The sequence below is a fragment of the Pleurodeles waltl genome, chromosome 2_2 (assembly GCF_031143425.1).
Source record: "Pleurodeles waltl isolate 20211129_DDA chromosome 2_2, aPleWal1.hap1.20221129, whole genome shotgun sequence".
In the NCBI taxonomy this organism is placed as follows: Eukaryota; Metazoa; Chordata; class Amphibia; order Caudata; family Salamandridae; genus Pleurodeles; species Pleurodeles waltl.
The window spans coordinates 355,642,521-355,660,058 of record NC_090439.1 but is presented as its reverse complement, the minus strand read 5'-3'; the positions used below and the strand labels follow the sequence as shown (position 1 = coordinate 355,660,058).

General features: G+C 45.9%; 1 protein-coding gene across 3 annotated transcripts in view; it reads right to left on the bottom strand.

Moving 5' to 3' along the window:
- FBXO15 (F-box protein 15) overlaps positions 1–17,538 on the bottom strand; it is a 330,998-nt gene that overhangs the window by 158,019 nt on the left and 155,441 nt on the right. For all 3 annotated transcript variants that reach the window (XM_069219882.1, XM_069219881.1, XM_069219883.1), the window contains one exon: positions 9,474–9,603. In XM_069219882.1, coding sequence (XP_069075983.1) covers positions 9,474–9,603 — 130 coding nt within the window. The remainder of the gene's footprint in view (positions 1–9,473; positions 9,604–17,538) is intronic.

The following is a 17,538-nucleotide window of genomic DNA, read 5'->3' as shown; positions in this document are numbered from 1 at the left end:
CTTCTATAGGCCATGGCCTACTATAGTCCACCATTGTTCCCGATACATAACTTAACATTTAGATGCCAAGGTTTCTAAACATCTGCTTCATAGTGTTAAAAATAATACAAATATTTAAGGCTCTTAAAACAATATGAGGTGGTTTCAGATTCAAGTTTCCCAGGTGGTACCATCACCAAGATAAGTGCAAGCTATCAGGCCCATGATTTAAGCTTTAGAGTGCTGAGTTGATGTTACATAATAGTACAGTTTCTTGGTAGTTTAGGTGGCATACTTTAGTAAGGGCGCCTGCAACCGGCACAATCGTATAGGCAAATTTAGGCACTGTCAAGTCATTAAAAACACAAGCACAATGTAATAAAAGCTTATATAGTAACTTAAAATGGTTATCAGATTCATGTTAAAATGGCACTAATGCCAGACAAGTGCATAAAAATAGCTCTTTGCGGCTAACACTAGTGATACAGTAGCAGAACCACAAAATGATTACCCACGTATTATCTAAGAAAAATCTGTTCCAAAGCCCTGTCTAAACCACATGGTCAATAATTCATCATCATCATCATCATCATCAACTTTGTTCGATCCATGACCATAAAAGCACATAAAACAAGATAATAAATAATTCTTAAGGAATAAATAAGTACACATCTTTAACTTGGTGTAAAAACATTAGGACAATAACTTGAATTGCACATGTGGCTCTAAAACTTATCTATAAAGGGATGGGACTTTGAATTACTTTTTGGAGATGGCATCGTATGCGCCAAGCTGTTGCTAGATACTTGCTTACTGAGAGAATTACATCGGTTGAATTATGGCTTTTTAGAACCCGTAGAGCCAAAGAGCAGTTCTTGAATCCCATGTCCCTGCAAATATTGCGAATCCATTTTAAACGTGGAATCGCATAGGCTGGGCAGAAGAACATGAAATGCTCAATGGTTTCGAAAGTACTGCCACAGGCAGGGCATATATCGGGAAGATTAGTCGGCCCCCACCTATGAATCAGTGACAACAAGGGCAAAGAGCCAAAGCGAAACCTTGCATATAAGCTCTTGCCCTGCGAATCCGGTATCACATCCAAATAGGATTCAAACTTTGGGGACCATTTAATATCAATGAAGGAATTAGTTAAGCGACCATGGGATTTGTGAGTTATGTAGTTATCCTTAACATAAGACCAATAGGTTAACTTTAAAACGTTTTTGTGCCGTCTCTCTAATTTATGGGGATTTTCCCAGTAATCGCCCAGACCTAATAGCCGGAGCCAATGGGCCACATGGCGAATCCAGGGAAGAGTATTAGCGTTTTGGCATTTCAATAGATCGAGTAGTGCGGTCTTGTATATATCTAGTTCGGGGGTTATCCACAACCTAATCCAATAGAGGAGAGGTCTTAGAGTAGCTAGATCTGCTACTCGGCTTAACCCCAGATCTAGAAATAATGGGAGCAAGGGTGTGGTACGTGGACATGCAATTAAGGCCCTTGCAAAATTGTTTTCCCCCACACTGATCTTGTTACAGTTAGCGTAACCCCATACCTCCGCTCCGTACAGGGCTGCACTTTGAGCCTTAGCTGTATAAATTTTTATTGCTGGGGAAACTACTTTTGTAGAGGTGCTTTGATAAAAACGCAATATAGATGAGGCTCTGTGTTGTAGGAGCCCTGCACTTTTTGTAATCTGCTCTTCCCATAACAGTTTGTTAGTTAACCTAACTCCCAGGTAATCTATAGAGCTTACTTCCTTCAACAGTACTCCCTCAATATGGATGGAACATTTTTTCCTAGGTCCCTTAGATAACACCATCAGTTTAGTTTTGTTAATATTAACCTCCAACCCATGATCACTACAAAATTGGCTAAACCGGTCAACAAGGGTTTGCAACCCCATTGGTGTCTTAGAGATGAGAAGTGAGTCATCGGCGAAAAGCAAGATGGGAATTTTTTGTGTATTCAGGGAAGGGGCATCATTCTGGCCTATGGACACAGCCTTTACTACTTCATTAATAAATACGGTAAACAGTAGGGGGGCTAGCACACAACCTTGGCGAACTCCTCGTCTAATTGGGATCCGCTCTGTCAGTTCGCCTTGTTCACCCCACCTCACTTGGGCATAGGTGTTCTCATGTAGTCGTTTTAACAGGAGTAAAAGATCCTCTGGGACTCCCAATCTACCCAGCACTTCCCACAGCTTGGCTCTTGGGACCAGGTCAAAAGCCGATCGCAGGTCTATAAATACCACATACAGGCATTGCTTGGCCACAAGAACGTATTTCCAATGCAATATGGCTAATCGAAAGACCTGGTCTATCGTGCTAGTTTTTGCACGAAACCCTGCCTGTAAATGAGAGAGGATTTGGTGCTTCTCGACCCAATTGATTAGCCTCTGCAGAATTTGTTTAGCAAATATTTTTTGTAGGTTGTCTATGAGGCTAATTGGCCTGTAGTTAGCTGGAAGATTAGCATTTCCTTTTTTATAAATGGGTATGATCTCTGCCCCCTTCCATGTATCTGGAATTTGCCCCCCTGCAGCTATGCTATTTGAGATGGCATTAATATACCAGGACCAGATGGATGGTTCCGATCTATAAAGATCTCCAGGGAGCTTGTCTGGTCCAGGTGCTTTGCCAGGTTTTAGGCTAATTATAGCCTCAAGGGTCTCTTCTATTTTAAAGATAAGGCAACCCTCGGGGACACACTGAGCCACCACTTGGAGGGCCATGCTGAAGTTTGATTCCAACAATTTAGTTGGAGAGTGGACCACATTAGTGTCCATTGGGCCTTCTGGTAGGGCATAAAGAGTAGTAAAATGCTCTACCCAGCTTTCTGGTTGAATATGGTTGCTGGGACAGCTCCTGCCTCCATTTTCTCTTTTGGACAGAAGTTCCCAGAAACGCTTGTTATTCTTCTCTCTGGAAGCATCTAATAGTTCCTGCCACAGGGAATCCTCCCACCGCTTTTTAGCGTTAGACAAGGTTACTTTGTATAGAGACCTGGCTTGTTTAATTTCCCCCTGGGAGCCAGACATTACTGCTACTCTTAACCCGGACTTGTCCTTTGAACACCTCTCATCAAACCATTCCTTGCGTGCCCCTGTCCCTTCATGTGGCTTAGACCGCTTTGTTTTATAAAAGAACCCCCGTAGCTGGGTAGTCATGCTGTCATGTATTTTGAGAATCGGAATATTCCCTACAGCCTGATCTTCATACTCAGCCAAACTATTTAAGAAAATCTGATATATTGCTCTGATGTGGTGGGGGTTGGACATCACTTTTGGCCAAGTAATCTTGGTAAATTTGTTGTTCCAGCAAGGTGGCGGAATTATTGTAGCATAGTTGTTGAGTGTTCTCCTGAACATTTCTCCAGAAAGGGTAAGGAGCAAGGGGAAATGGTCACTATCACATCTCACTTCTACTTTCATGTCTACCAAATGGGGCCACAGCCTAACATCAACCAGGAAATAATCAATAGTGCTTATCGACATGCCCCTTTTAAAAGTAGGTGCACTATTCATATCAGATGGAGTTCTACCATTACAGGCCCTAAGGCCATGGTTTAAACATAATGTGGCTAATTGCATGGCCACCCGAGATTTTTTACAAGGCCGGGTAATATATAATTGTGGGATCCCCCACTGCTCATCTTCTTCATCTGTTAGACCACTTATGAGAATAGAAGGCTCGAAGGTACAATTAAAATCTCCAGCTATGATTAGGATAGTTGAGGGGTCGAGGCTTCCTACAAATTCAGACAGAATAGCCAGGGTACGGGACTCGGAGCCATTTGGGACCGATCGTATATAAACATTAACAATAACAATTGATAATCTTCTGTTGAACGTAATACACATGGCTTTTAGATCTACAGAATCAATTTCAAAAAGCTTATGGTCGCACTGCAAGTTCTTTTTAACAAGTAATAGGAGCCCACCTTTTGCCCGACCCCTCCCCTTCTCTGAAGGTATAGCAGATGCACTAAATGAGAGAAATCCATCAATATTAGTAGCATCCTCCGCCCAGGTTTCCTGAAACAAACATATGTCTATTTTTTTAATAAAAGAGGCCCATTCATCATCATCTAATTTCTTTGCCAGGCCGGCAATGTTCCATGACATGAGTTCTAATGTACATTTGTCTTGATTTATCACCACGCTTGAGCATCCAGCCTCTACCGCGCTCGGGTCATTACTACAAATGTTTGATGATGGTGTTTTATCATCCCCCGTCAAATGTGGGGCCTTGGGGCGGGCTATCACATTAGTTACTAGATCAGTAGACAGTCATACAGGGTTAGGCAGCGGCCTGGGATTAGCTTCCTTCCGTGCAGCACCTCCACGGGAATTATTTAAACCATCGAAACTTGCCGGTCCCATGGCTGGTCCAGAATTATGTGGGTGTAACATGAATCTTATTCCCCCCCTGGTTGTTGCGTTATCCAAGTGGGTACGACAATCAAAGTCCATTAGTTGTGACACCATATGCTTGTCTTCAAGATAAATAGTTATTGTGTCAAAATTGGTCCCTGTGATGCTGCATCTCTTGGCCGATATTATGTCAGAGCGAATAACAGAGAGACAACTTCGTCGGGAGCGTATCCAGTGTATGACTTTGTTGATCAGGGAAGCTTGGTTCTCAGCTAACCCTGGCGGTAGTTTTGGTACATTGGTCAAATAGATTTTATTAGTTCCCTGACTTGTAAGCAGGTCCTGGTCTTTATTAACTACACTCTTGATATTATAGCAAGAGAGAGTGATGTTATTATAGGGGATCTTGTGTGACTTGCTAGGGGTTTGTGTAAAACTGGAATCTTGGACAGTTTCCGGTGGGTCGAATCTGCTGGTCCTTCCTCTAGCTCTATCACTAGTTAAATTACTTGACCAATTACCTTGATGGTCTCTGTGTCTAGGTACGTTTGTAGACCTCCTTCTAGGCCTTGTAATGTCGATATTAGGATCACAATGGTAATCTTCCCTCTCTTGGAGAACTGACCCCCCTCTAATGGGGAGACAGGAATTGTCCCTTAACTCCGTCCCCTTTATTGGGGCAGACAATGGGAAAGCTTCTTCCCCCCTGGCCTCCCCACAGACTTTACAAATCCCTCCACAAGCACGATTGCTCTTCATAAGATCTATTAGTACTAGAACCAATCCCTTAACTTCATCGACTCTCTGAAGGACTGTAGCCAGGTTGTCTCTACTAGCTGCTGGTTCTTTGCCTTCAGACTCAAACTGGGGGAACAAAGAGAAAACACTAGGATTGGGTGTTCCAACTGCTGGCTTGCACTTGGACATACTCGTGGGCACGGGCGGATCCTCTATTGTTAATAGAGGTTCAAGGCGATTTGTACAGAATAAACTAGGGACCACCTTGATCACCGGAGTCAGTGGTAGGAGAGTTGGTGTATGTGGTACATGCTGGAGACCCCACTGGGATACCGGGGGACTCAGTATGTTATGAGTGGGTTTTGGGAAGGGGCCCCTACAGTTATGCGGGCCCCCATCTCCATCAACCCCTTTTATGTTATCTATAGAATCCCTTAACCCCTTCTTTTTAAATAACTCTGGGATTTTCCTATCCTTAGGGGGGCCTCTCTTGGAGTTATTTGCCCCTATAGTTGTTTGTGTACCTAACATAGACTCAACTTCTTTAACTAGAAGGTCTATTTCATCCAGTGGGTTAGACCCATTGGGTGTACCTAGATTTGGGGGTCTACTTGGGCGTTTTTTTGCGATTTTAGTTCCCTTGGATTGTGCTGGTAGGTCTATAGCCTTTCTTTTCCCCATATTGGGTAGATGCCCGTGAGATAAAATATACACAAGTACAATGGTAAAAGAAAAAAAAAAAGAAAAAGAGAGGGAAGGCAGCTCCCTTTCTTATGAGTTCAGTGTCCTGTCACTGGAGTAACTGGCCCTGCCTCCGGTCTCAGGACGGGCGGAAAACAAAGTTTAAGGACTCCTGCCCTGGCTGCTCCTCCCCTCGAATGGCGCACTTCTATATATTTGATTAGTGGAACCCTCCAAATTGCGTCCAAATTACAGTTACAGTGGGACAAGTTGGAGGAGGGACTAATCGAGGGAGGGCTTAGTAAAGAATAGGCTTCTCAATTCAGAGATGTAGAATAATGCTATAGTCTATACACTCAGACATAACAAGCTGATCTCTTACTGCAGGTGAAAGAGAGGGGGCCCAGCCCGGCCTCCTCCGGTCTCTGACGGGCTAAGGACGGGCCCGCCCTTGGCCCGGGCTTCGCCCGGGCGCCGCCCGCGCGCGTCCCGCGACGGCGGGAGCGCAACGAAAGTTTTAAAGGGCTCCTTGCCCTGCTGACAGGCACCTCCTCCCGGCTCGACCAATGCGCGTCCCGCGACGGCGGGAGCGCAACGAAAGTTTTAAAGGGCTCCTTGCCCTGCTGACAGGCACCTCCTCCCGGCTCCTCCAATGCGCGTCCCGCGACGGCGGGAGCGCAACGAAAGTTTTAAAGGGCTCCTTGCCCTGCTGACAGGCACCTCCTCCCGGCTCCTCCAATGCGCGTCCCGCGACGGCGGGAGCGCAACGAAAGTTTTAAAGGGCTCCTTGCCCTGCTGACAGGCACCTCCTCCCGGCTCCTCCAATGCGCGTCCCGCGACGGCGGGAGCGCAACGAAAGTTTTAAAGGGCTCCTTGCCCTGCTGACAGGCACCTCCTCCCGGCTCCTCCAATGCGCGTCCCGCGACGGCGGGAGCGCAACGAAAGTTTTAAAGGGCTCCTTGCCCTGCTGACAGGCACCTCCTCCCGGCTCCTCCAATGCGCGTCCCCATGTCCTTATTATATCTAATGCAGCTTAATGGCTAACAATGACTTTGTTTTTCCTTGCAGTTTTCTCTTCAATAAAGGCTGTGTTTTTGCACTTTATGCGCTCTCTTTCTGATTTTCAGAAATGCTGGTCTGGTAAGAGGTTTAATTAAAGGAAATCTCAATGTAAATTGGGCATTTTTAACCTTTAATATAGGCTGCATAGATGTATGCTATACGTATATATGTATATTACATATATAATATGTGCTACGGGTCCCCACACGTGGGCTGAAATATTCAGTGCTTATGACTTTGATCAGGATTGACCTGGAATAGAACTAGGATTACAGGTAAGTAATTTATCCTTCCTCTGTGGATGCCCAGGCCCAGCTTCTAGCCATGTATTTTGACCAATCATTAAGGTTTATTGAAAAGACTGCTTATTCCCTGTACATTTGTTTACAGATTAAAGCTACTGCTTTGCTTCACCAAATGATTCGATTGACAGTATAGGAAGTTCAGAAGCTATGGCCTTCCCTTTGGCGACAAACAAATGTAAACATCATTGTAGCATTAGTGGATGTCGTACAGGCAGTGTAGAGATGTTGCCAGGGGTAAATAGTCCGACTACTTCAACCTTCTGTCCTAAGTACTACAAAACAGTTTTGACTTGTCTCCATCATGAAACACCAGTCAGTGTAGATTATCCAACATGTTTCCCTCCTCCTCATACAAAACGTAATCATGAAGGCGATTCTGTACAAAGGTGCTGTGGAGATTGTTCCCTTGAATCAGAGGGGTCACAAATGTTAATCTGGGTATTTTTTTCATTCTTCAGCACTGGATCTTTCATAAGCACATGCATGAATCATTCCCCAATATCATGCTGGAAATCCTATGTAACTTGTACTAGTAGTAAACAGTGTTGAAATGGCCACAGGTCTTAACAACAGTTTGTGCTAGAAGCACATTCATCTAATTTGAAACAACCCAGCTTCAGCCAAAGCAGTGGAAGTGCTGAGCCCTCTACAGGCAACCAGGAGACTTAAAACCACTGTAGGAGCTTGTCTTGATCAAATCAAAGGAGTAGAAACCATGACTGAAATCAATTATATCACCTGGGATTTCACCAGAGTGAATGTCACTGGCTCTTTAGAGACATTACTGAAGCATCTGCTACCTTGATTGTCAGATTTCGTCTTCGGAATGGGACTACGTTCTAGTACCAGTGTATGCATGGACAAGGGGTTAGGCTTCTGCTTTGATTTCTTTCCATGTTATGAAGGAGGATGTCACTGTCCTTTTAATGCTTTTTAAGCATAAATATGGAGTGCTGGATCGAGATCAGGTTTGACATCCAGTTCTTGATTTAGCAAGAATTCTGGTCACTCATGTAGATGGGGACCTCATCCGAACATTCAAAGATGCCACCATAAATTTTATCCCTCTTTCCCTGATGGCCTTAAGATTCTGCAATAGGCAGAGATTGCATGATATGTTGTGCTGAAGACCCAATCACCACAAAAAATTGTGATGCTGCTCTATCATTGACATCAGTCGGTGATGACTAGAACAAGGCCTAAGGCCAGACAATTGTGAATTAAATAAATCAATGGAATTGTTTTAAATAATCAAGAAAGCGTTGAAATAAATTGGTGAGATACTCACTGAGGACTCTAGATTGTACGTCTGAAGAAGCATGGGTAGAAGGAACTGCCAAATTCAACATTAAGTCGATCAACTAGTGAACACAAGTTCATTTAATAAATCGCTAAGAGTGAGTATCCATTTGAAGCAAACATTTTTCAATTCAATTAAAATATTTAACATTAACTTTTGATAAAGACCTTGAAATCCAACCACTCTGGTGGAGCAGAAGAGCATCCAAATGAAGTGGATGGACTACAATCCTAAACGTTGTTTCAATATTGTTTAAATCTACTATGGTAGAGATGCATTAAGAATTTACAACCCGACTACAGGGAATATTCAAGACATGTGAATCAATAAAAGATCCAAAAATTGCAAACCTATTGTTAACCTGGGATGTTGCACATTCTTTTTGATAATATACCTTTAATAAATATCAAGGAGAATCCTATGTTGAAAATGTTTAGGTTATATTAGGGCCCATTTATCTAAACATAGGGACTGGACAACAAGATAGCGAGGAGAAAAAACAGGATGTTGGCTTAATGAGGGGGCAGTGAGTGTTTGGGGTCGTGGTGAGATACTGAGCAGGAAAGGAGTGGAAAGGGTTTTGACCATATTAGCACAGATAAAGTTTAAAGAATTAAAGAACTGAACCTGACATAAGGACTGTTATGTTGACCCACAGCAAGGGGGCACATGAAAGGTGAAGATATTCAAAATTAACAGATTCATAATTGTAACATGCCACAATAGTACAATATTTATGGTTTTACTTTATAATGGGGCTCATTACGCTGCTTCAAAGTCCTTTTCTAAACCTTGGTCTTCATTTTCCAAAAAATAAATGTTTTATCAACTAAATTAAACATACATAGTAAACAGTAAAGCACTGCAAAACTAGTTCTAGTTCATACTATTTAGTGAAAGTGTGGTACTAGCTTGGAGAAAAGGGAAATGGTTGGGAGAATGAAATACAATACACACTTAAGTAATGTTTTTGTTAAATCAAATCAAGAATTATAAAATGAAATAAGTGCACAATATTCACTACCCTCCATAATCCAAGCAGAAGTCCAGGATTCAGACGAGAGATCTTGACGAGACTGTCACATCCAATAAGTATGCTGCTATCTTTAAGATTTGTCAGATCATACTCAGAAATAAGAGATCGTCGACGTGGCCTTTAAAACACACAGAGTAAGGGAAATTGTAAAGATCTTTTGGAACACTTTGATTTACCAAACTGGATGGATGAAAATAGGTAAACTAATCAACAGGTGTCTTAACAACTGATAGCTTTTTTTAAGGATAAAATATACTCTACTTGCCTGTAAAAGATCAACAAATCCTATTGTTTAGGGAATATTTACTATTCAGTTAATATCATAAAGATCTCCATACAGCATGACAATCCACCAAGTAGTACCAGTCGTCAAGGGTCAAGCCTTCTAGGCAGTTATTAGCAGCGAGGTGGGAACTGCAGAGGAGAGGGGAGCAATGGATAGGCAAATAAGAATGATGGTTGGCACTGCAACAGATGCTTGTCCCACAGTTGGGGTAGGGTGGTGGAGGTTGTCCCACTTTCCACCAAGCTACAAGCCATTTTAATTTTACAGTGTGGCAGATTGATGCTTCAGGGCTCAGCTTCGCACGCACAGCACCACTAGCTTAGGGGAAAGTGGAGGCAACCTCCACACTCTAAGTGGAGGGTCTCTAGGTAGGATACTTCAATATCTCACAAGCTGGTAGGTCCTCTGATTTTGCACCGTGTGGCTGAGTCCATCATTCACCTCCTGACTCTTGTTCTGAATGATGAGATCCAATGTCTTCTGTAGAATTGGTGCACCACTGCTCTGCATGCAAGCCTGATTGTGTCCCTCAATACTAAGACTGTTTACGCTACTACACCGTAAATGTTCTCACACGTATCCCTCACTCTACCTCCACCTCCCCCTTCCAGTCGTCATTCAGCGCTGGGTGAATCACTACACCATCTCCTCCCCCTCCCTCCACACCCGCTTCCCCTCCAACTGACCTCCATCATTTTTATTTTTTAGCATAGATTCTCTCCGTCTATCCTCGTGCTTTGCTGTACTATTCTGGTGTTCTAGTAGCTACACTTCTTAACCTGCCCACTCCCTACCTTCCGGTCTCCATCCATATCCCCTCCATCCTACATTCACAGAGATCATTGCGAGGCCTGGCAACAAAGGAGTCGACGATGTGCCTTCCTTTCCCTACCACCCCCCCTCCCCTAATCCCCTCCAGTTATCAGCAAGGGGACGGCTGCTTCAGCCTGCTTTGAAAGCCAGAACAAATGTAAACACATATGTAACTCATAGCCCTCATGGATTGCTTCTCCCTTCTTGCTGCTCCTCTTTCCCCTCCCTTCTTTTCTTAAATCTCTCTCTGTCTCTCTCTCTTCTCTCAGCTGGGGATCAATTGGGCTGATTTCCCCTTTACTGTTCTCTCCTTTTCTCTTTATCTGCGAAATAAACGGGTGTAATGTGTTCTGTACTCATGTATGGTTGCTATTTTCGAATACAAAATTACAACACAAAAAAAAGGGAGGGATTAGCTGGCTTGATGCTATAAACAATTGACAATATGTGCACAGTTTAAATTCATAGTAATAAAGCATGAATTACTACAGCTTAAGGAAGAGGAGCAGTGTAGGAAAAACAGCAACAGTAATCAAAATCTCACAAAGGTATTGGAGCTAGTACCCGCAAAGATGATAAACAAGCACAAGAAGAAAATAAGTTACTTATCTGTAACTGTGGTTCTCCAGTATTGGTATCTTTCATAGATTCACACGCTTGAATCATTCCCCGTCATCGAAGTGGGAGTCCCACGGTACATAGAAAGCAATAAATAGATAAAACTCCTTTTGTTTTTTTTTTATCTCCCCATTGTAGTTAATGGCAAAAATACATTCACTTTCCTAGCTATCAGCCTCATTAGGAAAGACCCAAAGTTCAGCTAATCAGGCGAGACCACCCCTTTAGAATCCTCAGCACAGAGGCTCAGTCTCTCAGATTTCTCCGCACTAGTGATTTTAAGAAAATAAAAGAGGTGAGCCCCCATGGGGAGGAGGGTGGGTCGCATGTGAATCTATGAACCACAGTTACAGGTAAGTAACTTATTTTCTTCTCCAGTATTGGGGTATCTTTCATAGATTCACATGCTTGAATCAGAATAGTCAGCAGTAGAAGAGATGCTTAAGTTCTGCAAATACCAGAAAACATGTTTGTTCACATTTCTTCTTATATGGACTTATATAGGTAGTTAAATATGTTTATCAATATTTAAAAAAATATATATACATACATCAACTGTAACCATATATATGATAAATATCAGTCTGGAAATACATTTGAGGATGGAGGGTAAAGAAGATTATTGGCTCACCTTATGCAAATAAATTACGTAACACTGCTTGTCCTACCGCGGCATCCATCCCGTCAGTAGGATCCAGGCAGTAGTGTTGGGTAAAGGTGTGGGCACACGTCCACGTTGCCGCTCTGCGGATCTGGTTCAGAGGAACTCCTGCGAAGAGAGCTGCCGAAGTGGATACCGCGCTAGTGGAATGCGCCTTGACATTGGATGATAGCGGTTTTCCTGCTAACTGGTGGCAGAGTTGTATGGCAGAAGAGATCCAGCGTGCTATGGTTTGTTTGGAAACCGCCTTGCCGCTATTGATCTTTCCATAGCTAATAAACAGTTGTTCAGATTTACGAAAGCTGCTAGTCCTTTGTATGTAGAATTTCAGACATCGTTTAATGTCTAGGGAATGTAATGCTCACTCTGCTGGAGCTCGAGGATTTGGAAAAAATGTTCTCAAAACCACCGGCTCATATAAATGAAAGGTCGAAGGAACATAGGGGATACATTTTGGATTAGTTCTTAGAATGACCATATCTGATTTAAATTGCAGAAAAGGTGGTGAGACTGTGAATGCCTGGATGTTGCTAACCCTCTTCGCGGAAGTGAGGGCCAGAAGGAGAGCTATTTTCAAAGAGATATATTTCAGGTCTGCGTTGTGAATAGGCTAAAATGGATGCTTCATCAATTGGGAGAGCACAATATTTAAATGCCAGGAAGGTGGAGGACGGTGAATCGGCGGAAACATCCTGAACAAGCCTTTTAGAAATTGCTTTATTATCCTGGATGACCATAAAGATGGTAACTCTGATGTCCGTCGGAAACGGGATATAGCAGCGAGGTGGACCTTGATAGACGACTGGGAAAGACCTGACTTCGCTAAATGCAACAGGTATGGAAGGATCTGTTCTGGAGAGGACTTCAGAGGATGAACGTTAGAAGTTGAACACCATATGCAGAACCTCCTGCACTTGAGCTTATACGTCTTATTTGTAGACTGGGCCCTTGCACAGGCAAGCACTTCCCTGCAGTCTGAAGGGATATCTAGGCCCTCAAACTCATAGAATTCAGGAGCCAGGCTGATAATCGAAGAGAAGTCGGGTTGGGATGACTGACCTGCCACTGATTCATCGTTTGCAAGTCTGGTGCTGGTCTCAGCCGTAATTGAGGCTGTTCCGAGAGTAATAGAAGCTCCGTGAACCAAAACTGGCGCGGCCATTTGGGAGCAATCAATAGAAGCCGGCATGGTTCCCTCTTCATCTTCTGTAGAAGTCTCGGGATGAGCAGGAGCGGGGGAAAAGTGTAGGCATAAATCCCTGACCATTTGATCAAAAAAGCATTCCCCTTTGATCCTCTCTGCGGTAGCCAGCTTGCAAAGTGTTGGCATTTTCTGTTCCCTCTGGTCGCAAACAGATCCAGACTGGGTCTGCCCCAACGACGAAAGAGGCGGTCGAGAATTGTCTGATTGAGTTCCCATTCGTGACAGCTGGTTCGGGTCCTGCTTAAGGCATCTGCCCAAGTGTTGGAAGCTCCCGGAAGATGTTCCGCTCTGATCGATATCTGATGCCGAAGCACCCAATGCCACAGTTCCTGTGCCTGCAGAGACAGCGCCTGTGATCTTGTACCCCCCTGCTTGTTGCGGTAATGCATGACTGTGGTGTTGTCGGTTTTTATCAACACCGAGGAACCCTTGATGTTGGCGAGGAAGACTTTGAGTGCCAAGGAAACTGCTCTTAATTCTAATACGTTTATGTGGAGAGTCGATTCCTGTGTGGACCATCTCCCTCTCACTGATAGTTCTTTTAAGTGTGCGCTCCATCCCTCTAAGGATGCATCTGTTGTTATAATGTGCACTGGTTTGTCTTTCAGGAAGGAGAGACCCTCCGAGATGAGGGGGGTGTCCTTCCACCATTTGAGTGCTTGCCTCGCTGATGGAGTTATTCGAACTATATCGTCGAAAGATCCTTCTATTTGCTTCCATTGAGTGTCCAATTGCTGCTGAAGTGTTCTAATGTGTAGACGACAGTTTGCTATCAACGGAATGCATGAAGAAAGCACCCCAGAAAAGACTTGTAGGTCCGAACAGAAGCGAACCTTCTTCTGCTGAGACGGGTTGCTAGATCTTGAAGTCTCTTCATTCTGTCGTGCGAAGCAAAGGCTCTCGCTTGGACTGTGTCCAAGACAGCTCCTAAAAAGGTGATGTTCTGCGAAGGATCTAGATGAGACTTGGGGTAATTGACTGTTAAGCCTAATGTCCTGAAGAGAGATAAACATGTTCTTGTGTCCCTGGCAGCTTTTAACGTTGTTTGTGCTTTTATTAGCCAGTCATCTAAGTACGGGAACACCTGAATCCCTCGTTGCCTGAGGTAGGCTGCAACTGGTGCCAAGACCTTGGTGAAAACTCTTGGGGCCGATCTGAGGCCAAAAGGCAACACTCTGAACTGGTAATAAGTGCCTGCAACCCTGAACAGTAAGAATTTCCGATGACTGGGGTGAATGGGAATGTGGAAATACGCATCCTGGAGATCCAAGGACGTCATGAAATCTCCCTGGTTGAGTAGGCGTAGGACATCTTGAAGGGAGATCATGCAAAATGATTGCTTCTTGAGGAATTTGTTGAGAGAACGAAGGTCTAAAATAGGTCTCCAGTCTCCTGTCTTTTTCCGTATGAGGAAGAAGCGAGAGTAGAAGCCTGTTTCCCTCTGATTTCTTGTTACGATCTCTATTGCTACCTTCTCTATCAAGATGGCAATCTGTGCTAGGAGTTCCTTGAGATGGGCAGGTGGGGGACCCCTCGGTGGTACGTGAGGGGGAGGCTGATTGAGTTCTAGTGTATGTCCTCTGCTGACAATATCGAGTACCCATTTGTCTGATGTAATCTGGGACCACTGGTGGAGGAAATTGGAAATTCTGCCCCCTATCAGAGTGTTGGTATAGGGGTTGGGTGCAGGCAACTGATGAAGGTCAGTGTTTTCTTGCTGTTTCTTTGGCTTTATAAGCCGATTTTCCTCTTGCAGCTTGCCGGAAGTGTGTGGATGACGGTTGTCGATAAGTATGTGGCTGCTGCTGGCCAATGGTGGAACGAAATTGGCCCTGGTAGGATGAGTATTGGTGGTACTGGTGTGAGCCACCTCTATAAGAATAGAGCCCCCTTCCTCTCGCTCCTCGAAAGGGCTGTCTTCTATATTGCAATGTACCTAGGGATCTGGCTGTTTCGGTGTCTGTTTTAATAGATTGCAAAGCATCATCTACATGCTTACCGAACAAGAACTCATCATCATAGGGCATGTCCAAGATCTTTAACTGCACCTCTGGTTGAAACGATGTAGCTTTCAGCCACCCCTGACGTCTGAGTACGGCCGCTCAGGCTAACTGGCGGAAACCTGTAGACGAGACATCTATGGCACAGTCTATAATCTCAGCCGAGATCTTCTCACCCTTCTGTAATATTTTGCGTGCTTCCCCTCTACTATCTTCAGGCAGTAGCTCTATAAACTGCGACATGTCGGACCACATCTGGCGGTCGTATTTTCCCAGGATTGCCAGGGAATTCGCTGCTCTGACCAAGGTGGCCGCCATAGTTGAAAAGTTTTTGCCAATCGAATCTAACCGTCGTCCCTCCTTATCCGGGGGGGGGCAGTCAAAGATGAAGATGGATTTCTGGACCTTCGCTGAGCTGCCTGTGATATGACAGAATCCGGCTTAGGGTGACTAACCAAGGGGGAGGAGCCAAAATGGCAGCCGGGACGGTCGCTTGATTTGAGCGCTCCGTCCCGGGCTCGACTTAGATATCCTGAAGGGCGCCCCTTGGAACCCCACAGCCACATTTGAGGCGGTGGCTTGCCCGGGGCGGACTGGGGCACTCGCTACGGACCGGACACGGCTCGAGCGGGCCGAGGCCTGACCGGGGGGTACTTGCGACGGACGTGGCGACCGGCGCGAGGAGCTGCTTCGGCAGTTCCGGACGCGCCTTCGCTCGGCATAGCCGGCGCCCGCTTCCTTTACTCGCAGCCGTGGGTGCTGGTGCACCACGAGCGCGCCCGCTGGTCTTGAGCTGCCGACCGGAGTGGGGCCGGAGCGGGCCGTGACCCGGGGGCGGCGCCCTGCACCCTCGCGGCGAGGCTGGTGCGTGGATCCAGGACTGGGCCAGGGAGCTGAGGCGCCATTTTGTGGAGCGCCGCGGCAGAGCTGCAAAGACGCATCCTGCTGAGAAGAAAGGGCACTCTTGCCCAGGATTAAAGTTTACTGCAGCCAGTGGCCTAAGAGGGAGCAGAGGAACACATGCAAAAGCCAGCATATCGCGGTAAGGGGGGAAATCTGTAGGTAGAAACTCGATCTACGTGGATGGGACACTTCTGGACTCCTAGCCCCCCCCCCCACTGCCTCATTATTAGCACAACACACCTGCACCCCTCAAAATGGAGGCAAGCAGCTCTTGAGCCTAAAAAAGGGCTCAAGCCCAGAAGGCGCCGCAGGCCCCTATAGGCCTAGCCTGAACAGCTCGCACAGCGCCGGCGGCTGGCACGTGCCGTGAGCGCTGTGATCGCGCCTGGGCCCCACGGACGGCACATGTGTAGCAAGTTACTAAGTGCCCCGTGCCAACGCGGAGCCTGCCCGCAGCTCCGGACATTCGCTCCCCTTCTCGGTCCCTCCGGGCTGCGCCACCCGCCTCGGCCATCAGCTACGCTCCCTCTTTTCTCCGGGGACACCTCTGGCACCGGGCTCCGCTGCCACCTCTGAGGGTGAGAGCACTTTACTCCAGCGGTTACGCTCCACACCACCCTCTGGGGGCACCGTGGATAGCCTCATGGGGACCTAACGTTGGACCGTCGTGGGGCTTGGCGGCCGCTGCATCTATCAGTGAACACACGGCCACAGGCACCAGTCACACAAAAACAGGAATACGCTCTCCCTTGGCACTGCTAGCCAATCTCACACTCCCAATGCCAAACATGCACACCATATTGAGGACATACAGCAAAAGACTAATTTGCTGAATCAAATGCGCCAAATTGTGTGAAACCACTGCAGGCTAGGTGACCCTAGGACAGCCAAAATGGCCGGAAGAGCCAAGTCAGCCAAGAACCTGGACCGTAGCACCCATGGACCAACACCCACCGACCAACAATCTAACCCGTCCCTACAGTCACTGGAAAACACTCTCTTGAACCTCCTACGCGTGGACCACCGAAGTCTAGCTGAAAGAGTGAAAACGGCTGAGGTTGAAATATCCGATTTAATCCCAATGGCTCAACGCAACTCCTAAGTTAAAATTAAACAGCGCCTACGAGAACATAATATAAAATATGCCTTGCTCTTCCCCGAGAAACTAAGGGTAGCGGAGGACCGCACCCACATATTCACAAACCCCGAGGATGCTTGGACATGGCTGCATGCCAAGGGCCTAGCTTACCCCCGGGAAGATGCGGAAGGGGATGAGGAATGGCAAACCTCTGCTTCAAGGAAGCGATCCAAGAGACGAACCAGGGGCCAGCCCAATGACTGGCAGGCAGCAGAAGAAAGAGCAAAAGTGCTGAAAGAGACGCCTTCACACATGCAAAGCAACTGTGACATTGCTAGGAAACCCCCAGAGCTGGGCTCGGACTCTGACACCGCCAGTTCCACATCTACAATAATTGGAGAGCTGGGTGGGCCAAAGGTCACCCCCAGGTCCGCAGACGAACTTTAAGCTGCATACATCTGCCCCGATGGTCCGCCGGTGATGATGCTCG